The 24,291-nt window shown below is 42.1% G+C and overlaps 1 protein-coding gene across 2 annotated transcripts in view; it reads right to left on the bottom strand.

Annotated features, from left to right (window-relative positions):
- LOC132398067 (synaptotagmin-like protein 2) overlaps positions 1 to 24,291 on the bottom strand; it is a 67,917-nt gene that overhangs the window by 4,043 nt on the left and 39,583 nt on the right. For both annotated transcript variants that reach the window (XM_059977005.1, XM_059977006.1), the window contains exons 10-18: positions 23,083 to 23,130; positions 19,502 to 19,611; positions 16,885 to 16,986; positions 11,408 to 11,577; positions 8,742 to 8,844; positions 7,854 to 8,015; positions 6,138 to 6,216; positions 3,832 to 3,931; positions 3,407 to 3,612 (exon numbers count right to left, since the gene is read on the bottom strand). In XM_059977005.1, the coding sequence (XP_059832988.1) occupies positions 3,407 to 3,612; positions 3,832 to 3,931; positions 6,138 to 6,216; positions 7,854 to 8,015; positions 8,742 to 8,844; positions 11,408 to 11,577; positions 16,885 to 16,986; positions 19,502 to 19,611; positions 23,083 to 23,130 (1,080 nt within the window). The remainder of the gene's footprint in view (positions 1 to 3,406; positions 3,613 to 3,831; positions 3,932 to 6,137; positions 6,217 to 7,853; positions 8,016 to 8,741; positions 8,845 to 11,407; positions 11,578 to 16,884; positions 16,987 to 19,501; positions 19,612 to 23,082; positions 23,131 to 24,291) is intronic.

Genomic DNA, 24,291 nt, shown 5'->3' with positions numbered 1-24,291 from the left:
ATCATGAAGGGAGTCTGCAAGGGTTATGCTATGATATTATCACTAGATGGCACCAAAGTACCAGATGGCATTAAATTATAAAGCACTGACATAAGTAAATCTGCAGCTGCTGGAAACCCAAAGCAGCACACATAAAATGCTGAAGGGACTCAGCAGGTCAGGCAGGATCTATGGAAAAGAATAAACAGACAATGCTTCAGGCCGAGATCCTTCTTCATGATGGAAAAGGAAGGGGGAAAGTGCCAGGTGAACCCATGTGGGTAGGAAAGGTGAAGGGCTGGAGAAGAAGGAATCTATTAGGAGTGGAGTGTGGATCATGTGAGAAAGGGAAGAAGGGGGTAGGTGATAGGCAGGTGAGAAGAGGTAAGAGGTCAGAATGGAAAATAGAATAAGGAGGAAGGGATTTTTTTTACTGCAGGAGAACTCGATGTACATGCCATCAGTTTGGAGGCTTCCCAGATGGAATATGAGGTGTTGCTCCTCCACCCTGAGGGTGGCCTCATCGTGGCACAAGAGAAGGCCATGGACCAACATGTTGGAATGGGAATAGGAATTAAAATGTTTGGCCACTGAGAAATTCTACTTTTGGCAATTGGAGTGGAGGTGCTTGACAAAGTAGTCCCCCAATTTATGGCAGGTTTCACCAATGTATATAGAGTGCTGCATCAGAAGAACCAGATACAATAGATAATCCCGATAGATCTGGAGGTGAAGCATTGCCTCGCCCCGAGTTTGGAGTGCTGAATGGAGGTAAGGAAGCTGGTGAATGGGCAGATATGGCACTTCGGCTACCGGCAGGGATAGGTGCCAGGAGGGAGATCAGTAGGGAGGGATGAATAGATAAGGGAATCACCAAGGGATCAATCCTCATGGAAAGTGGAGGATGGGATCTGTTAAAGATGTCATTGGTGGTAGGATCCCTTTGGAGATGGCGGAGGCTGCGGAGAATGATGTTGGATGCAAAGGCTCATGGGCTGGTAGGTTAGACAAGAGAAACTCTATCCCTGTAAAGTCATTGGGTGATCGTGAATGTCTGGGAAATGGGGGAGATGTGGGTCAGGGTAGCATCATTGGTGGAGGAAGGGAAACTCCTTAATTTGAAGAAGGTTGTTATGAATGCACCACTGCTCTGAGGGGCTGAAGGGTGTGTGGGGGGGAAGCCCCCTCCTTTGTGAGAATCACAAGAGCATTATTGGGTTGGGTCAGAGGACCCAGGAAATGAGAGAGAGAGACCTGGCCATTGTCTCCTGGAGACCACGGTTGTGGATTGGGGACTATGCTACATGCAAGCCCTCGGGCAAAGTGGGCTGGTTGAGAGAGAGATTGCATCATCCCAACCTGATTGACATCTGAGACCCCGTATAAAAGAGGGTCTGGGGGAACAACCCCTTTCAGACGCACCAGAAGAAATGCTAGCGATCCCATAATAGCGGGAAGCCATTTGAAGGAAGCCACGTGCGTTCGGTTCCCTTGCCTGGGAGCTGGTGGCTGGTACCACGGAAAACGACTTGGAACTAACAACGGGGAACCAACTCCCCCGACGCAACGGATTGGCCTCATAAAAGTCCCGGGCAAGTTTAAAACCGTCTCTCTTAAACCCAAAAAGCTGCAGCTTGACTTTTATCTTTCCGTTGGACAATACAATATCCCCTAGACAAACGATAGAGCTATTGCTTAATTGATGATTATTATTACACCCGCGTTTTTTCGATTGAGTATTGACGATGCATTTTATCTGAATGTCTGTATTAATCTTATTTTTGTGCCCCTTTATAAATAAAGACTTTTAAAAATAGTACCATCAGACTTCAACGGGCCTCTCTATCTTTGCTGGTAAGTGACCCAGTTACAGGGTTCGTAACAAGGAGAACATCTCTCATGTCCTGGAAAGGAAAGCCTCATCCTGGGAACAGATGGGGTGGAGACAAAGGAACTGATAAAAGGGAATGGCTTTTTTTTTACAAGTGACAGGGTAGGAAGAGAATAGTCAAGGTAGCTGCGGGTGCCAGTAGGTTTATAAAAGATGTTGGTGAACAGTTTGTCTTCAGAGATGGAGAGACAGAGAAATTGAGAAAAGAGAGGGAGGTGTCAGAAGAGCACCAGTTGAATTTAAGGGCAGGGCAGAAGTTGGAGGTAAAGTTGATGAAATTGACGAGCTCAGCATGGGTGTATGAAGCAGCACTGATGCAATCATCAATGTAGTGAAGGAATAGTTGGGGACCATTACCAGAGAAGCCTTGGAACATGGACAATTCTTTGTAGCCAATGAAAAGGCAGGCATAGCTGAGGCCCATGCCCTTGAGTCTGGAGAAAGTAGAGAGAGCAGAAGAAGAAATTGTTGAGGCTGAGGACCAGTTTTGCCAGACCGAGGAGAGTGGTTTGTTCATAGAGGAAGAAGTGGTGAGCTTTAAGGCCTTCTTGATGGGGAATAGAAGTGTACAGGGATTGGACATCCATGTGAAAATTAGGCGGTCAGTGCCACGGAATTGGAAGTTGTTAAGGGAATCAAGAGCATATGAAGTGTTGTAGATGTAGGTGAGAAGGGACTGAACCAAGGGGAGTTGAATGGATTCAAGGTATGTGGACATCAGTGGGGCAGGAGCAGGCAGAAACAATAAGTTTACCCGGACAGTCAGGATTGTGGATCTTGGGTAGGAGGTAGAGGTGAGCAGTGCAGGGTAAGGGAACTGTAAATATGGTGGCAGTGGATGGGAGTTCTCCAGAGTTGTGATGGCATCAGAGACAATTTTCTGACAGTCCAGAGTGGGCTCCTCTTCAAGGGGTGGGCACGAGGATGTGTCTGAGAGTTGCCACCTGGCTTCAACAAGGTAAAGGCCAGTTCAACATATTGCAACCACACCGCTCCCCCCCCACCCCCATTCTTCTTCAAGGAGTAGGTAAGAGGTGATGTCTAGGAGTTGCTGTCTGGTCTCAGCAAGGTAAGGGTCAGTCTACCACACTCCAACAGCACCCCGTTTGAAACACTGATGTCGTATTAAATCTCAGCTCCATTAGATAATTAAAAGAAAGAGCAGCAGGATGGCCAACACAAATACTTTTGTACAAAATGTGCGAAGCAAAAACTGCACTTTCCTTGTAAAGCAATTGGCAAAGAAAAAGGATATAGATTTAAAACCATCAAATTGAAATGGTGTGCTGTAGTTTTACAATGACTGGCCCTGCACAGTCTCAAGATAGAAATGGCTGCCTAGTACCTATTCTGTGCTGGAAGATGCCAGCCTCTCTGGACTTGGTCTGTGAGCATGAGTGGGTGGGAAGCCTGTCTCAAATGGGAGTGTGGTACAGCCAGGCACCAAACCAGAATTGCATACCAGTGCAGATATATGGATGATGAGAGATAAAATGGCGATTGACTGGTGGGTATTGTTTGGGGGTCCATATTTACCTGTACCAAGGCCCAGCCGGAGTCCACCCAGAAAATGATTGGTCAGCTTTTCATGGTCCCAGACTGTCAGTTCAACACAAACTTCCTTAAGATCCTCTGTTCTGAAACCATCATATACAATAGTATGGTTATAAACTGGATTGATGTCTTTTTTCACGATCCGGGTCTTCTGGTAGCTCTTCTTACTTGTGTCAGGGAGCACGTAGCTAAGGGGAGACACAATTAAGGACACTAAGCAAAGAGGATAATTCAATCTGAAATTTGCAGACCAGAAACTCATGCCCTTTCTAATTTAACATAAAATAAGGGAGTAAGATAAATCAAAGACGGTTATCTAGGATTAAAGGTTACAAGATATCTGGCTAATCTGTTTGCAGAATTTAACGTGGTCGTGTGAAAGATATCGATATAACTGTTGAAAGTACCATTTCACAAATGAGTCTACTCCTGACGATCGCAGCTGCGGCAAGTCCCTGGCATTTTTCATCCAGATATGCACTTCTCCAGTAGGGGGATCCCCAGTGCCTTAATAAACAACATAAAAATGAAAATAAATCTTTCATTGCAAATTCTGAAATTGTTATATAACCTGTGAATTAAAGCTACACGAGCAGGAAGTGAAGAAATATGGAGAAGTGTTCTTGGGCCCCTGTAGTTAATCAGATCAAAGATCTCCTTGACCCACCATAACAGGATTCTAGACAAAATTCATGTTCTCCAAGTTCACCAATACACATATATTGATCCAAGTAGGCTCGTCCTATGTCATAAATGTTCTACTATTCTACAGTTCAATCATTGTGCCACCAACATACAGAAAAGAAAACAGACCCCAGTAACAATGATCCTCAGATTTCTCCAACCAGATGAGCAGAAACTTCTGAAGAACACAGTATCAAATTGAACTGAATTGACTTTATTACTTACAACCTTCACATACATGAGGAGCAAAAATCTTTACACTACATCTCCACCTAAATGTGCAATGTGAAATTTATAGTAACTTGTAATAAATAGTATGTACAACAGGATAGTCAAATCAGCACAGAAATACAATTGTGTAGCATGAACTAATCAGTCTGATGGCCTAATGGAGAAAGCTATCCTGAAGCCTGTTGGCCCTGGCTTTTATTCTGTTTCCCGGATGGTTGCAGCTGGAATAGTTTGTGGTTGGAGTGACTCATGTCCCCAATGATACTTCGGGCCTTTTTTACACACCTGTCTCTGTAAATGTCCTGAACAGCGGAATGTTCACATCTACAGATACGCTGGACTGTCTGCACCACTCTCTGCAGAGTCCTGCGATTGAGGGAGGTACAGTTCCCATACCAGCCAGTGATGCAGCCAGTTAGGACGCTGTCAACTGAGCCTCTGCAGAAAGTCCTTAGGATTTGGGGACTCATGTCAAACTTCTTCAACTGCCTGAGATGAAAGAGGCGCTGTCGTGCATTTTTCACCATACAGCCAGAATATATAGACCACATGAGATCCTCCGCGATGTGTATCCCGAGGAACTTAAAGCTGTTCACTGTCTCCACTGATCAATGACATCCATCGATGTCAATAGGGGTTAGCCTGCCTCCATTCCTCCTGTAGTCCACAACCAGCTCCTTTGTTTTTGTGACATTGAGGGAGAGGTTGTTTTCTTGACACCACTATGTCAGGGTGACTTCTCCGTAGGCTGCCTCGTTATTATTTGAGATAAGGTCAATACGTGTAGTACTGTCAGCAAATTTAATCAGCAGATTGGACTTGTATTGATCCAATCAGTATTACTTACATTGGTAAATATCTCACTGCATTATTTGAGATGAGGCTAATCAGCGGAGTGGCATCAGCAAATTTAATTAGCAGATTGGAGATGTATTACTCCAGTGGGTATTACTTACAGTGTAAGATGTATTTTTGCATTATTTACTAGTGCGTGGCTTTCCGTATATCATTACACCATTGAAGGAAGTAATTTGGCTCAATGAGTCTATGGTGCTCCCATTGCATCACAAGTTCTCTCTATAACTAGTTCTCCCAACACTTCCTTCAATTCAACTACCCACTCACACACGAGGCAAGCTGTATATTTATCACTTAAATCCAAATCCTTCCACTACTACTACTCTGGAAAGACTTTCCCACACATTTTAAATCTGGTTGTGATAGTGTGACACTCAGGCTATTTCTGACATCACCAGAGAAGCTTTGTGCAAGAACAACATTTCTAATTCTAACAAAAACTTCACAGGAAGATCTGGGTTGAATTTCCCACAGGGCTCTAAGAAATCCAGAAATGGGCATAAAATTGCTTTACTCCAAGTTGAGCCTACAAAACTACACTGTGTTTTTGTGTCTTCAAAGCTGGTGACTCAGTGAAGAACTATCAAGGGCTATGAGACCAATTTGTAGAAAGGATGTACTCAGGGGTAAGTTGGCAAAGTGAAATATTTTGTAGAAAATAGGGCTGGAAGTTACAAATGAAAATATATAATTTTATATTTAGTTATACTCTATAATATTATTATTACAGTAATATAACAGAGAGTCACATCCTCCAGCAGAAGAGGGAGGAAGCAGATAATGAAAGGAAAAGCTCTACCCACCACACTCTCGAGTTGTAAAATAATACTGATAAATCAGTAACTATTGTTGCAAGAGAGATTTGAACTAAGCAGGAAAGCACGTCAGGCGTTGTGCTGGAAATATTTAGAGGCAATTTTGAAGAAACATCAATGGTTACCTAAGGTGCCCACTGGGATGTATTTGATGGCGAGGTTTATTTCTCCTCTGTGGTCTACTTCAACTCCCACTGCAGGAATCTGCAAAAGAAAGCCAAGAATTTAATAAAAGTGATTAGTTCAGTTGGGGACTTTCTCATTGGACAATCATTAGGAAAAGTAGCCGCACACGCACACAGACATCCCCCCCCCCCCCCCCCCCGCCACGCTGGAGGAACACAGCAGGCCAAGCAGCACCTGTGGTGGAGTACAGTCGATAGTTTGGGTCGAGATCCTTCAACAGGACTGAGGGGTGAGGGTAAGAAGGCGGGGGAGGGAGGAAGAAACAAGGGGAAACCTGGAAGGGGAGGGGTGAAGTTAAGAGCTGGGAAGTCAATTAGTAAAAGATATACAGGGCTGGTGCAAGGGAAGTCTGATAGGAGAGGACAGAACAGTATCGAAGAAAGAACAAGGGGGGTGAGGAGCACCAGAGGGAGTTGATGGGCGGGTAAGCAGATAAGGTGAGAGAGGGAATGGGGAATGGTGAAGAGGGACGGGCATTACTGCAAGTTTGAGAAATCTATGTTCATGCCATCAGGTTGGAGGCAACCCAGCCGGTATATAAGGCATTGCTCCTCCAACCTGAGTGTGGCCTCAACATGACAGTAGAGGAGGCCATGGACTGATGTGTTGGAATGGAAATGGGAAGTGGAAGTAAAATGAGTGGCCACTGGGAGATCCTGCTTTTCCTGGCAGACAGAGCATAGGTGCTCAGCAAAGCAGTCTCCCAATCTACGTTGGGACTCACCGATATACAGAAGGCCACACAACTGGAGCACCAGATACAGTAGATGACCTCAACAGACTTACAGTTGAAGGGTTGCCTCACCTGGAAGGACTATTTTGGACCCTGAATAGTAGTGAGGGAAGAGGTGTAGGGACAGGTATAGCACTCGCTCTGCTTGCAAGGATAAGGGCCAGGAGGGAGATCTGAGGGGAAGGATGACAGAATCCTTCCTCTGGAAAATGCAAAAGTATTTTAACATATTAAAAGATTATTTTAAAAGCTACAAGTTTTAAATATTAGCAGTTAATTAAAAGATTAAAGATTAAGATTAGGAAAAAGCATTACACTTTGTATTCTGTGCTGAGGTAAGTTTATGTTCCTGGCCTTCTGCTGCTGTAGCCCATCCACTTCAAGGTTTGATGTGGCGTGTGTTCAGAGATGTACTTCTGCACATCACTGTGGTAATGTGTGGTTATTTGAGTTATTGTTGCCTTCCTGTCATCTTGAACCATTCTCGTCATTCTAGATCTATACTGAATACTCTAGAGACTAACCCAGGAGATCAGCAATTTTGGAGATACTCAAACCATCCCATCTGGCACCAATAATCATTCCATGATCAAAGTCATTTAGGTCACATTTTCCCCCCATTCTGATGGTTTCTAAACACTAAACCTCTTGACCATGTCTGCATGCTTTTATGCATTAAATTGCTGCCATATAATTGGCTGACTAGATATTTGCTTTGATGTGCAGGTGTACAAGTGTACCCAATAAAGTGGCCACTGTGTGTATGTCAAGTTTGGACTTTTAAAGACCTCTAAAATTTTCAATCAAAGGAACATTATATCCTCACAACTGCTGCTGGTGATACTCGAACTTCTCCTAAGATGCTGGTGGAGATAGATAAACCAGAGGTGTACAGGCAGAAATAACATTTTATGTAACTTACCCTCGATTTTAGAAGATACCAGTTTAGCTCTCGATTACTCCAATCCCAACTGGCCAAGTCCAGATCCACCTCTCCCAGAAAACTATTCCGGCCCAGTGTGTCATTATGCCAGACAGACAAATTCAGTCTCTGGATCAGGAGAACACTCTTCTCGATTTTATACTGTTGGTGGGAAAAAAAAACAATTCTATAAAAACCCAATTATTCATCCGGTAGGTTGCTGATGTAGTAAATTAAAGCATTTCATCTTCCTCAGTGAATTAGCCATTATGCATATCACTTAAGTGGAGATGACTAGATAGCAGATTAACCAGATATTAATTTGAATGCTCTTCATAGAACCTTGGAGACACTTGCCAAAAACACAGGGACAAATGATTAATTCTGGAATGTTGGAGCATCCGGACACGTAAAATACATTGTAAACTTTCCCCAGGTGTTGCATTTAGCATCAAGATTCAGATCTAGCTCAGATATTCCTAGTTGTCCGTTGTATGTAAACAGACACAGGAGCTTTCACCTTCTGCCTGGTAAACAGGCACTGAGCATTAAATCCTCTAATCAGATCTTCTAAATTAAATTACAGTTTCATCTAATCTGAAGGGTTTATTATTATACTATTGGCAGAATAGGAGTGACCACACCAATGGGATATGAAGAGTTTGAGATCAAGAATTAACGTTTATTGGCAGGAGGGCAAATTAAATTAAATGTATTAAATGTAATTGATAAATATTATCAGAATGTAGATAAGCTCCTCTAAAACCCAACTGTCTCATCCTATAAACTGATGAAGGGTTTCAGCCCAAAATGTCGACTCTTTGTTCCTCCCCTCTGTCTGACTTGCTGAGTTCCTCCAGCATTTTGGGTGCTGAGGCGCCGTCGTACCTTCAGTATTTCATTGTAGAGCGGATTAGTGTTTCTCTTCTTGACAGAGGTTTTCCTCTTGCCCATGCGTGCCTTATCTGGAAGCAAGTAGGTCTTTACATACCTGTAATTAGTCAAAACAACACCTCTCAACTGTGCAATTTATCAGTATTTTCAAATGATATCAATTATTTGCTGAACTCTTCTCTACATGCTATTACCACATCTGCTTCCTTCACTACCCCAGCAATCTGTTCCAGGCACCCTCCACTCTGTGTAAAAATAAATTTACCCTGCACATCTTCTTTAATATTTCCATCACTCACATTAAATGCATTTTCACTGTTTTATATTAGATAATCGCAGTGAAATGAAACTTATCCAGTCTACATTGCAAACTCCCATTTATATCTCAGTTTTATAAACTTTTATCATCTCTCCCTCCTCCCCTCCAGTCTCCAGTGAAAGCAACTCGTTTGTCCAACCTCTTCTTATAGTTCAAACCCTCTAATCCAGGCAGCATCTGAGTGAACTTCTTCTACACTTTCTGAAAAACCTCCGCATCCCTCCTGAAATGGGGCAAACTGAACTGCACACAATACCCCTCGTGCAGTCTAACCGAAGTTTCATACACTGTGGGTGCAACATGACTTCTTTACTCTTCTACTCAGTGCCCAACCAATGAAGGCTAGCATGCCATTCACCTTCTTTACACCCCAACGTCTGGCCTCTTTCAGGATATATGCACATATACATATGTTTAAACACACACACACACACACACACACACGAGCAAGAGATAGCATTAAGCTTTCAGAAGTTACTTAGGCAAAATTTTTAATGAATTTTAAAATGAATCATGAATTCTCTATCACATGATTTACACTACTTTCCAAAACTATTACTTTACATAAATAATAGGCATTCAGGTGATTTTTCTTTAACTATAAGCCCACGTGTTAAATATGAGTAACTGTAGCCTTCGGAAAGTGGCAGGCTTGTTATGAGTGTCTTGTTGAGAGAGGAAGGGAAATGGTGCAACTAAGTTTCCAAAGGGGCCAAGAATTGCTCTTGAAATAATGCAGGATGGTTCCCTTGTCAATCATATGGTAAACGACTCATGCAAATTGAGTCAGTGAGGGAGGAACAGTAAACATAAAAGAATAAAGAAGTAAATGTGGCCTAATCACAAACAAGTTAAAATCTACAGAAGCTGGAACACACACAAAACGCTGGAGAACGCAGCAGGCCAGGCAGCATCTAGGAAGAGTACAGTCAACATTTCGGACCTCTGACTCCTCATCTTTTACTCCAGTCCTCATGAAGGATCTCAGCCCGAAACGTCGACTGTACTCTTTTCCATAGATGCTGCTTGGCATGCTGAGTTCTTCCGGCATTGTGTGTGTGTTGCAATAAATGTGGTAGAGGTTTGTGTTAAAATCTAAAACTGAGAAGGGGAGTCCAGCCACTCCAGTACAGATTGTTTTTCTCTCCATAAGACCATAAGACACAGGAGCAGAATTAGGCCATTCAGCCCATCAAGTCTGCTCCACCATTCCATCATGGCTGATCCTGGATCCCACTCAACCCTATACACCTGCCTTCTCGCCATATCCTTTGATGCCCTGACCGATCAGGACACAATTAACTTCCGCCTTAAATATATGCATGGACTTGGCCTCCACCACAGTCTATGGCAGAGAATTCCACAGATTTATTGTTCTCTGGCTAAAACATTTCCTCCTTGCCTCTATTCTATAGGGTCAACCCTCAATTTTGATGCTGTGCCCTCTAGTTCTGAATACCTCCACCATAGGAAACATCTTCTCTGCATCCACCCTATCTAGTCCTTTCAACATTTGGTAGGTTTCAGTTAGATTCCCCCCCCCCCCCACAAAGCTGCCAAATACCCCTCGTGGATTAATCCCTTCATTCCTGGAACCATCTTTGTGAACTTCCTCTGGACTCTCTCGAATGACAACACATCCTTTCTTAGATATAGGGCTTAAAACTGTTGACAATATTCTAAGTGCAGCCTGACTAGTGTCTTATAAAGGCTCAGCATTACCTCCTTGCTTTTATATTCTATTCCCCTTGAAATAAATGCCAAACTTGCATTTGCCTTCTTTACTACAAACTCAACCTGTAAATTAACCGTCTGGGAGTCTTGCACAAGGATTCCCAAGTCCCTCTGCACCTCTGATGTTTGAACCTTCTGCCCATTTAGATAATAGTCTGCATTATTGTTCCTTTTACCAAAATGCATTTTCCAACACTGTATACCATCTGCCACTTTTTTGCCCATTCTTCCAATTTCTCTGAGCCCTGTTGCGATTTGTATTGCTTCTTCAGCACTATCTACCCCTCCACCTATCTACATAACAACTGCAAACTTTGCCACAAAGCTATCAATTCCATTATCTAAATCACTGACAAACAATGTGAAAAGTAGCGGTCTCAATACTGACCCTTGAGGAATACCACTAGTTACCGGCAGCCAATCAGTAAAGGCCGTTTTTTATTCCTCCTCACTGACTCCTGCCTGTCAGTCATTCCGCTATCCATGCCAGTATCTTTCCTGTAATGTCACGGGTGTGATTAATGCCATAATGTCAGGGGAGTTCTTAAAACAGCGACATGAGAGGTAAAAGAACAGAGGGAAAGTATGAAAAACAAAGTTTACTTACGCATCAGTTCGTCCCTTCTTCTCATCCACCACTGCCAGGTCCTTACATTGACTCACATAGATTTGGAACTCCTTGTTCTTCTCGTTATAATCCAAGGCAAACTGAACTGACCCCTGGGCATCAATACTTCCAAAATCAGCACTGTAAACACTCATGATGCTTCCACTCACCTGAAAGTGGCATTAAATATATTGTTATTTCTAGAAGTACATCATATCAGTATTCAGACTAGATTTATTTGTAAAGGCTTCAAGAAATAGCTAATACAATGAATTGGTACAAAGAGATCTATTCTTAGATCTACGAAACTGTTAAACTCCTCAGATGATCAGCCACAGGAAGCTATTTTAAGCTTAAATAAATGTCTATCTGGAAACATAAATAATATTCTTTGGTAACAGAATTCTTAGTAAATAATCAAGCTTTGCTTTACCAACAGAATAAAAAAAAGGGTTCTCCTAATTTTTGAAATCAGTACAAAACAATCAGGTTACAAGTTGCAGTTTCTGTATCTTCACGTGCCAAGTTAAGCAAACAAGCACATGATGATGCAGCCAGAAATAGCTGAGAACCAGAGGGCAGGGATGCCTTGCGTAAAGCTGTACAGTACGACTCGATACAGCACACACACAACTACTCAGAAACTCCAGTGTAACCCAAAGGAAACATTGAAATGACACTGACATAGTGCAGCTCATTGTCCACAATCAAGACCTTAGATTTGACGACGTGGCACCCAGCACCCTTCTCCCAACACCAAGTGTGGGAGGTTGGCCAAAGGCCTGTTGTGACTATAACCTGAGGTGGGGGCAAAACCTGGCACTTAGGGAAGTTTCTCTCTCCATGGATGCAGCTTGACTGTCTCGAGTTTCCAGGACTCTGTTTTGTTTCAGGTTTACAGCATCTGCAGCTTTTAGACTCCATATTACAACCAGGTTCTATTTTATTAATAGTTATTCATCCATCTATTTATTTATTGAGATACAGCGTGAAGAAGGTCCTACAAGCCCGTCGAGCTGTGCTGCCCAGTAATCCCCGATTTAACCCTAGCCTAAAGGCATCAATGTGGAGCAGCAGCCAAACAGAAGGTTTGGGAACTGGCAGGGGTGATGGCAGATCATAACCTGTAAACGGAATCAGTAAGGAGACCAGAACATTCAAGAGTGGGCAGGGATAGGGATTTAGGTAAATCCCTCTACCTCCTCACAGGGATCCCAGTTTTCCATTGCAGGCTTAAGACCATCCTGCCCTGGTAATGCCCACAATAGGTGACCATCCTGCCCTGGTAATGCCCACGATGGGTGACCATCCTGCCCTGGTAATGCCCACGATGGGTGACCATCCTGCCCTGGTAATGCCCATGATGGGTGACCATCCTGCCCTGTTAACGCCCATGATGGGTGACCATCCTGCCCTGGTAATGCCCACGATGGGTTACCATCCTGCCCTGGTAATGCCCACGATGGGTGACCATCCTGCCCTAGTAATGCCCACGATGGGTGACCATCCTGCCCTGGTAATGCCCACGATGGGTTACCATCCTGCCCTGGTAATGCCCACGATGGGTGACCATCCTGCCCTAGTAATGCCCATGATGGGTGACCATCCTGCCCTGGTAATTCCCACGATGGGTGACCATCCTGCCCTGGTAATGCCCACGATGGGTGCCTGCATCAGGATATGGTTATGCTAGAGAGCGTGCAGAAAGTATTCACAAGAACGTTGCCTGGACAGGAGGACAGGAGAGATTGGACAGGCTGGGTTTTCTTTCCTGAAGTGAAGGAGTGCGAGGGGTGACATGGCAGAGCTATATACATTACGAGACGCAGAGATGGGGTTAGTAGACAGCATCTGTTTCCCATGGTGCAGACGTTTAAGATAAGATAGAGTGGTTCTGAGTACTAAATTGTTCAAACAAAGTGTAGTTGAAGGAGCTGCTATATGAGGTGGAGGTGTCAGCAACAGTAAAAAAAATTAAACTACAAGACTATAAGACATAGGAGTAGAATTAGGTCATTTGGCCCATCGAGTGCTCTGTCATTCAATCATGGCTAAACATTTTTTCCCCTTCTCAGCCCCACTCCCTTCTCCCATAACCCGCGATGCCACGTCCAATCAAGAACCTATCAAGCTCTGCCTTAAATACACCCAACATCCTGAGGTAACAAATCCACAGATTCACCATCCTCGGACTAAAGACATTTCTCCACATCTCTGATCTAAATGGACGTCCCTCCATCCTTAGGCTGTGCCCTCTTATTATAGACTCCCCCACCATGGGAAACTCCTTTCCACATCTGCTCTCTCTAGGCCTTCCAACATTCAAATAGTTTCAATGAGATCCTCCTCATCCTTTTAATTTCCAGCGAGTATAGACCCAGAGTTATCAAACGTTCCTTGTATGATAACCTTTTAATTCCTGGAATCATCTTTATGAATCTCCTCTGAATGCTCTCCAATTCCAGCATATCTTTTCTTAGATGAGGAGCCCAAAACTGTTCACAATGCTTCCAAAATCAGCACTGTAAACACTCATGATGCTTCCACTCACCTGAAAGTGGCATTAAATATATAGTTATTTGCAGAAGTACATCATATCAGTATTCATTTGCATCTTATCAGTGGAGTGACATTTGCAATTTTCCAGTCTCCTGGCACTATGCCAAAGTCCAATGATTTTTGAAAGATCGTTACTAATGCCTCCACAGTCTCTGCCACTACCTCTTTCAGAACGTTAGGGCGCAGCTCATCTGGTCCGGGTGACTTGTGTACCCTTAGGTCTTTCAGCTTTTTGAGCACCTTCTCCCTTGTAATAGTAACTGCACTCACTTCTCTTCCCTCACACCCTTCAACACCTGACACACTGCTAGTGTCTTCCACAGTGAAGACTGATGCAAAATACTCATTTAGTTCATCTGCCAACTCCTTGCCTCCCATTATTATTTCTCCGGCCACATTTTCTAGTGGTCCTATATCCACTCTCATCTCCCTTTTTTTTTTAGATATTTGAAAAAGCTGTTGCTATCCACTTTGACATTGTTTTCTAGCTTGCTTTCACATTTTATTGTTCCCTCCTAATGTTTCATTTAGTTATTCTCTGTAGGCTTTTAAAAGCATCCCAATCCTTGATCTTCCTGCTAATTTTTGCTTTGCTGTATGCCTTCTCTTTTGTTTTTACATTATCTTTGATTTCCCTTGTCAGCCATGGTTGTATTATTTTGCCATTTGAGTATTTCTTTGTTTTTGTAATACATCTATCCTGCACCTTCCTCATCTTTCCCAGAAACACATTTCCCCCTAAAAAAAAAACTTGACAGGGCAGGGATGGATATGTAATTATAAACATGAAAAAGTATGTTGATGCTGGAAATCCAAAGAAACACACAGAAAATGCTGGAGGAACTTAGCAGGTCAGGCGGCAACTATGGAAATGAATTAACAGTCGATGTTTCGAGCTAAGACCCTTCTTCAGTACTGAAAGGAAAAGGAGAAGATGCCAGCATAAAAAGGTAAGGGTAGGGAAGGAGGATAGCTGGAAGGTGACAGGTAAAGGCAGGTGGGTGGGGAAGGTAAAGGGCTGGAGAGGAAGGAATCCGATAGGAGAGGAAAGTGGACAATAGGAGAAAGGGGAGGAGGAAGAGACCGGGGAAATTGGTAAGAAGAGGTAAAAAGCCAGAATGGGGAACAGAGGAAGAGGTGTGGGGGAGGGATTTTTTTTTCTGAATTTGATATTCATGCCATCAGGTTGGAAGCTACCAAGATGGAATACAAGGTGTTGCTCCTCCACCCTAAGGGTGGTCTCATCCTGGCACAACAGGAGGCCATGGACCAAGATGTCAGAATGGGACTGAGGGTCGGAATTTTTATAAATAGGGCTCATGGTCAGCATAAACATAATGCAGAAAGGGTCTGCTTCTGTGCGGTACAGCTCCATGACTCCATGGTTGAAGTTCCTGTGCAATGACACCACGGTAGAGCAGCACGGTAGTGGAGAGGTTAGCCAGCTGTAAGACCAGATTTCAATTCCCACCACAGACTGCGTGGGTTTCCTCCGAGTTCTCCAGTTTCCTCCCACATCCCTAAAAAACATATGGATACGGGTTAGAGAGTTGTGGGCTTGCTACGTTGGCACTGGAAGTGTGGCAGCACTGGTGGGCTGCAAAGCATAATCCTCACTGATTCAATTTGACGCAAGTAACGCATTTCATCGAACGTGAACAAATAAAGCTAATTTTCTTTCTTTTTCTTCTGTCTTATATGGGAAATTTGATCATCCCACGTAGCTTCGATGCAGAACCTACATCGCTGGCCTAGGATCTCACCTGGAAGTGGTCACAAACAAAACTTAATCCAGGTTAAGGTAAGTTGTAACAGTGTTGTGTGAGTTAATTTCAAGGCAATAATTTCATATACATGTAACGCAAAGAAGCTGAAGAAACAAACAAAGTCTGTCTATTTCTGTGGAGCTGGGGGTGGATACTAAAAATAATCTCGTGTAGGTGTGATACTCTGAAGATTTAAAACCTTTACATTAAGATGTGATCAAAACTCTCCCCCAGCTTACCTCCTTCGCCAACAACCTACAGGAGTATTTATCAGGTCCTTCACCAGAGTCCATCAATCTCGGGACTTCAGAAAAGTGGGATAGCAGGGAGAGATGGGTGAACGCACTCATCAAGGGTCATTGCTGCGCAGTCGGACACCCGGCAAACTGACTATCAACACAAGCTATTCACACAAACATGCCAGGCATCACTAGCCAGTTTAACACTGGCTGCTTCTGTACATACATTATTTTGCCAGTATGATCAGCCAATGATTAGAACTACAGGAAAGCACGTGCTACAATATTAACATTATACACTGAGGAGTCACAGAAAAATAACAAACAAGTGGTGACTTGTAGAATCCCTCCACCATGGTTACCATTTGAAGATCGCCCACAAGAGGCACTGGGCACAAACCATTGCATCAGCTGCACCAAAAGGGCAATTGTCCTGCTCTTGTTCTTCATGGGGCAACTGATTACCAAAAGAACAACTTTTCCTTTGCAAATGGTTCTTTTTCCATTCAACTGCACCCTCAGGTTGGAACCTGCAGTCTATTCTGTTTTATCCCGAGGAGACCTACCATGAAAATCCCATTCAGTGGCAAGGCAGGTAACCAAGCAGCATGCAATTGACTGTTCTTCGGCCTGTGGTAACAACTAAACATCAAAGTCGAAGGAGATACTGGCATTCAGCTGGATTCCACTACCAAAATATGTAGTAAACATATGTAGTATGAGCAGCCAATAAGGCAAACCAGAACTCCCGAGGACAAGGGCTGTGTTGCAAGATTAGACACCCAGAATAAAAAAAAGAATCTGCTCTTTTGTGGTTCGAGAGTGCATATACAGTCAACATTAGAATAATTGCGTGCAGCTTCCAGTGACCAGGTTTAGAATATGTCAAGATTTTATGTGGATAAATTCCTACCGAAGAAACCGATGCCATATCTGAAGAATGGCTGGCATCACTAGGGGTCTTCCTGTGCCATCCAATGTTGAAGCTGATCTCGGAGGCCGAATCAGATTCACTCTGACAAAACAAGACAGACCAACAGACCAGTTGAGTAAAGGAGATCAATATCCTTTCAAATAGAAATCATAGCGAATCTGTAAGATCCTTTGTCATAAACACCATCTCACACTCTGATTATTTATTTCCATCTACATACCAAGTTATTTACTGTTGAGTTAAAATCTAAGCAAATGGAACTAGCTTAGATGGGAACTATGGGTCCACATGGACCTAACTTGATTAGTAAAGGTGTCAATGGTTACGGGGAGAAGGCAGTAGAACGGGGTTGAGAGAGATGAATCAGCCATGATCAAATGGTCGATGGACTGAATGGCCTAAGTTTTACTCCTGTGTCTTACGGAATAACTGCTGATTTACATTTAATTTAGAGATAGAGTTTGGAACAGGCCTTTCCGGCCCAGTGGGCTACACTGCCCAGCAACTCTCAATTTAACCCTCGTCGAATCACAGAACAACTTACAATGACCAATTAACCTACTAACCGGTACATGCGCTCACGGAAAGGGTGGTCAAACTTATTACAATGAAATTGAACTCTGAACTCTGATGCCACAGGCTGTGATAGCATCACACTAACTGCTACTCTATCATGGTTATAAAGATCAGTCTGATTTAGGAGCCAACATGTTAGCAGAAACCTGCTCAGTCACCAATTAACTATTTGCCAGCCAGCTGAGTAGATAAATGGACATCTTGTTTATTGTCTCGTAAATAATTAGTGCTGGCTGAAAATTAGACACGGAGCAGAGTTACCCAGCAATGGAAATAACATTTAAATATTAGATTTGAAATACCTCTTCAGGTGAAAAGCACTTTTTCAGATAACAGTGTTTTGAAAGTCAGAAGTGGCGATTGCACACAGTAAATATTAACAACCAACATTAAATAAATTTGGCTGAGTTATGGGGGGAGATCTGGGGGGGAGCTTCTTCAAGCAGAGGGTGGGACAAGTGTGGAGCGAACTGCTGGTGGAATTGATAGATGCAGGGTCAATTCTAACATTTAAGAGAAGTTTGGATAGGTACATAGATTAGAGAGGTATGGAAGGCCATGGTACAGATGGGCTAGCTAGATGGACTTGTTCAGGTTGGCATGGACTAGATGGGCCAAAAGGTCTGATTCTGTGCAGTCGTGGTCTATGACTCTAAGTGTTGTTACACAAGCATTATAATAGGTATGATAGAAAGTGTTATAAAGCGTTATAATGGAATAGGGTAAAAATGTATTTTTCAGGATATTAAGTGTTTAATATTCAAACCTTATGATAATAATCAAACGGTATTCCAGCCCATCACCAGCAAGGCAAACTATAGTACATGCTCACTGCATCTCGAAGCTCTGGGAGAATCAGGTGATGTCATGATAGACTTCAAAAACATTCGTCTGGTGTCAATGAGTGTGAGGAGTTAAGAGAACTAGTATTGCAAGATGAAGTCATCCAAAATTTTCAAATAATGATGTAAGTTTTCGTGTTGGTCACAACGATTTCATTGTTCAAAGTAGTTGCCCAATCGTTAGAGACACAAGTTTGTAGTCAAGAATGGAGTAAATTACAGAATTCAGATTTGAACAGTTGTTTCAAGAGCAATATGCTCAGTCATCTCACACTGAACAGTTGTTGAATTCGTAAGAATTTACATGATTTGAAGTATTAAATATTAGGCTTCCCTTAAGTAGGTGATGCTTTATAGTAACTAAAGAGAAACAACTGTAACTCAAGGATTGGGATAGGTAGGTTAATCTTGAATTGGCAATGTTAATTCCCTCAACTTTTTCTGCTCCGGATTTTCTGGAGGTCTTAATTCCATCCATTCATTTATGGCACCAGCACTTCCCTCAAGATTCAAGACAGCTTATCATCATTCTTCAGTACACAAATGTAAAGGAGAATGAAACAATTGTTACTTTGGATCTGATGTAGCATTAAAAATAGCACAATAAGTATAACAACATAAAAACCAAAAATGCACAATAAATATAGATATAACAGCAATTCTATAAAACATAAGGTATAAGTAATCGTTTGAGTATGAACTTCTCATGCATAAAATTTGCTTATATACATAGGCTGATTGTGTTTTACAAAAATTGACACTAGCTGCAAGAATATCTGTACACAAGGTGACTCTGACAGGAAGTGATAAACTTACAAAGTAACTGTTGACAAGAGGAACTCTTGTGGGTAACAGCAGTGAGACAGTTGGACAGTGACCGTGTCACTGCAGATATGAGGTGTGAAGTGTAAGTGTAAAGCAGGAATGCATGGAGGGATGAAGGGTGCTGAGGGGCTGTGGAGAGGAGTGGCTGATGAGTACATAGGGATAGTGGAGTGGGTTAATGGGTGGAGCTGCTGACTTGGGGGAGTTACAGTTTTTGAGTTTAGTGGTTCTGACGCGATGGTGCTTTCCTCTTCCCCAGTGGGAGCTGGGCAAACAGTCGATTAGCAGGATGGGTGGGATCCATCATGATAGCATTTCAATGCATATCACCTATTCACAATTATATTTCATACCTCAGTCATCAGCATGGGAACAGACTTGCTCAGCTCCTTCACCCTGGCATGCTCCAAGACTGGAGTCTTTATTACAGATATCTTCTCTTCAGTTGGTAATTGATCATTACCTGGCGAATAAGGAAAGCTGGCGTTAATATACAAAAACCCTTTCAGGCGTCAAGCAAGGACGTTCAACACAATGAACTGTGCACATGATTTTACTGTATATCTTTATGTATAGACTTGTATGTAACCCTTAGCACTAACTACATCAAAGAACCAGTTTAGAGGCCAAAACAACAGAATCAGAATTTTTATTACTGACTTATGTGTCTTGAAATTCGTTATTTTGCAGTAACAGTACAAATGAAAGATTTGGAGTTACTATGAATTACAAAATTAATAATTAGTGCAGAGAAAAAGGAATAAAAGTCAACGTTCATGGGTCCATGAACCATTTGGAGGCCTGATTGGCAGAAGAGAAGAATCTTCAGGCTCATGTGCCTTCTCCCCAATGGTGGTAACGTCTCAGATGGTGTGAGTCCTTTAGCAATGGCTACAACTTCTTTCAGACACCATCTTTTGAAGATATCTTTGATGGGAGGGAGAGTTGTGCCCATGGTGGAGGTGGCTGAGTCTCATCCATGAATGTTAAGTATTTCTTTTCAAAAAACCACAGTGTTGGCATTAAAAGGAAAAGAAGTTGATAGAGTTGACTGTCTGAAATTGATGCACCATCAACAACTCTCGGAGATGGGAGGCGAACGATAGGCTTTTATTAGCAGCAAGAGACCACAACACAACATCCTGGAGACTGAGGGAGGAGCAGTGCCTCCAATCGCCTTTATACAGGGGTCTGTGGGAGGAGCCACAGGAGCAGTCAGCAGAGGAGCGTGTCCAGACAGGTATACGTAGTCTACCACAGAAATCATGTATAATTGAGAAGAAAAGCTCAACTGTACAGTTCAAACCATTGTTTCTGTCACTGACTACTTACAGTGATATTAAGTGCTCCTTTCTCTGAAGGCCTAGTAACTCCTCCTAACTCAATGATCCTTAACTGTTGCCAGATTTAGTGGTTCTCTTTAGCCAATTGCCCAGAGAAGCATTACTGACCAAAGGAAGTAATTTAAACATTTAAAAAGCATATTTTAATAATGAAAATCATAATTTACTTTAACACCACTGTAATGTCCATATCAAATCCAAACTCTGGAATCTAGCAAAAGGGATTATTTATTATAGTATTAAAGTCAATCTCAATACCTGAAGCTAACGCACTTTGCATAAACTTCACATTACTTCATAATGTTTAGCATTAATTGATGGACATTAGTTCTCCCCTGATTCTCCTACCATCTCCTACACCAACAGAAATTTACTACGGCAAATTTAAATGCCCAGCACATCTTTAGGATATGGGAGCATATTAGCGCACATGGAGAATATCCCAAGGAAAAGGTGCAACTTCCACTAAATGTGGAGTAAAATAGTCCAACAGAAAACAAAGCATTTAATGACAAAGTTTTAACACAGCAGGATACCAAAAGTGTATACACTATACAAAGTGTATTACAGAAAGTGGGGGATATAGGCCAGTCCACCACATGCAAAGGTCTCCCCACTGTTGAGTATATTTACATGGAGCGCTGCCACAAGAAAGCAATCGATCAAAGACCCCCACCACCCAGACTATGCCCTCTTCTCGTGACCACCATCGAGCAGGAGATACAGAAGCCTTAGTTCCTATACTGCCAGTTTCAGGAAAAGTTCAGTGACCTCGGGCACCCTGACTGAACTGATTCTGCGATCTACAAACTCACCTCCAAGGTCTCTTTACAACTCAGTTCTCAGTATTATTATTATTTTCACAGTTTGTCTTTTTGCATATTACACATTGGAAGTTGTCAGTCTTTGCCTTTGTCTTGGTATTTAAGCTTTCTTATGTATTTATATTTATTGAGTTTTTATTATTATTGTGCTCTTTATCCCCTGTAGGGTTTTTTTGTGCTGTTTCGGATCCAGAGTAACAATTATTTTGTTCTCATTTACACTTGTGTACAGAAAATGACATTAAATAATCTTGAGTCCTATGTATAGTTTTTTCATAAAATTTAATTACATTTCTCATTTTCCTTGTAAGTGCCTGCAAGAAAATGGATCTCAAGGTAGTTTATGGTAACATATAGTACACTTTGATAATAAATTTATTTTGAACTTTATTTGAACTTTAATATGTTACTACCTGAAATTGTTTTCAAAGACCTATCGTACAGTTAAATTGAGCTCATTATGGGTGCAATTCTCACAAGAAAACATGTTACGGGAGAGAAGGAACATCCATTGTTTTCTTACAATGCCTTCTGTACAGACGGAATATTGGGTTGAAGGTCATCACGTCCATGGTTTGGAAATACGTCAACTTTTCCAACAAAGGGAGTGGAAGAAATTTGACCATTCTGTTAGCAGCTGTTATTTCTAGATCAATAAATTACAAAAAAAAGCCAAATACAGGAAAATTGCCTTGGGAGAGTCTGTATTAATTAACAGGCAGTACTTTTAAAATGGCCACGTGCCCAGATAAAGTGAATTAATGACTGAGATATATCCAGTTCACTTGAGACACACAAAAACATGTTTCTATTTCTCACATCAGTCTGCGACATGCTGGGAAGTCATTCCAACCCATTATTGAGCCACCAATAATCGGTGAAATTGAGAATTATCTTTATTATGTACCTACACTCAGTTGCCACCGTTTTAGGTAGACCTGTACACCTGCTTGGTAATGCAAATATCGAATCAGCCAATCATGTAGCAGCAACTCAATGCATCAAATCATGCAGACATGGTCAGAAGGTTCAGTTGTAGTTCAGACCAAATATCAGAATGGGGAAAAAGTGTGATCACAGTGACTTTGACTTTGGAATGGTTGGTGACGCCAGACACGGTTGATTGAATATCTCAGATATTGCTGATCCCCTGGGCTTTTCACACACAACAATCTCCAGAGAATGGTGCGAGAAACAAAATTTTACATCCAGTGAACAGCAGTTCTGTGGGCGAGAACACCTTGTTGTTGAGAGAGGTCAAAGGAGAATGGCCAGACTGGTTCAAGCTGACGGGAAGGCAATAGTAACTCAAATAACCACACGGTACAACAGTGGTGTACAGGACAGCAGCTCTGGATCCACAACACACCCAAGCTTGAAGTGGATGGGCCACGGCAGCAGAAGACCATGAACATATTTCAAACAAAATGCAAGCCTCTTTAAAAAGGTGGAAAACACATTGTATATCAATGGCTCAGGATAGTAAAGCCCTAAATACTTTACTATTAGGAAGTTCATACCATTAAAATACTCTGCCATTGAAATGTCTATTGTTCTATTCAGATCAGAAAAAAATAAATATATATAGGTTTGAGATGTGATCTCATTTAATAATTTCTCAATGTTATTTCAATGGTGGTACTGAATGATTTCCTGAAATGAAAAAAAACTTTACACATTTCAGATACCATTTCCAAATTCATCAATAAGAATGCCATTGTAGAAAACAATAGAAGTCATGCAAATTTTTCATAATTAATCCCTCACCGTCTCCTTTTGTTTCATTGTCATTCACCAAGGAAGTGATTGTTTCTCCTGTAAGGAAAAAAAATAAAACTGAATTCTGTCTGTTGGCCAGTTTATGAGTACATTCACCAAGCTGGCAGATTAGGTCAGCTAAAGCAATATCCTCATGAGAAATCTGAATCAAAATTAGAAACATTCAAAATACTAAGGTATGAAAGGAGACTGAGCTTGTACCCTGAACAATTCCCTTCACCTCCCCTTTTATTCACAGAGTTCATTTCTTCACGACTCCCTAGTTCAATCCACATCTACTACCCCCCGACCCCCCCCCCCCCCCACCCCCGTCAACTGGCACTTACTGCATTCATTATTCACTGGGATTCTCTCCAGAGTGGAGCAGCCAACTACAGATTGGATGATCACTTTGTGAAGCACCAACACTGACTTCGCAGGAGTAAGCCAGTTACCTGCTGGTTTAATCCACCATCCCAGGTCTTTACCATCGACAGTTGCTCCTCCTCGCCCTTCCCCCCACAGATACTGCCCGTCCTCCTCCTGCAGTTTGTTTCACCTGCAGCCTCCTGTATCTCCATCACAACTGTCAGTACTTCTAAGAGCTTTGTACACTCTTAATTATCCATTAGTTAGTACACTTCAATGATGGTATAACAGCCACAAAAGTTATTTTTATGCAGTATGGAAATAGAATCAGAAAAGCTACACATAATTTTTACCCGGTTACATTAAACATAACAACAACTAATGTTCCAGTTATAACATACAGGAAGGATGGAAAATAGTAAGCACATGGAAGAGAAGTGTACTCTTACTGTGCAAACAAAATGAGCAATAGCTTCTTCCTACGTGCAGTGTTTATCAACTACACAATCTGTTGATACAGGGGAAATGCCAGAGTAGAACCTACATTCTACACTACATTCCTGCCTGTTATGAGACTTTGTCCAGATCATTTTTGATAATCTTTGGTAAATCTCCTCATTCTCTACATATTGACTGTATCTTCACAGATCAACTGCTTCTAAAAATACCTCAACATTTTCACAATTTGTTCTTAAACACCCTTATCCTCCCTGACCCATACCTGAAATAAGATATTCACATTTACCTAGAGTCAGGAAACAGTACAGCACAGAAACAGGCCCTTCGTCCCATCCAGTGTGTGCTGAACCATTAATCTGCCCAGTCCCATTGACCTGCACCCAGACCATA

Source organism: Hypanus sabinus, chromosome 8 (assembly GCF_030144855.1).
Source record: "Hypanus sabinus isolate sHypSab1 chromosome 8, sHypSab1.hap1, whole genome shotgun sequence".
In the NCBI taxonomy this organism is placed as follows: domain Eukaryota; kingdom Metazoa; phylum Chordata; class Chondrichthyes; order Myliobatiformes; family Dasyatidae; genus Hypanus; species Hypanus sabinus.
The sequence above is the reverse complement of the archived record's forward strand: the minus strand, read 5'-3'. Positions and strand labels throughout refer to the sequence as shown.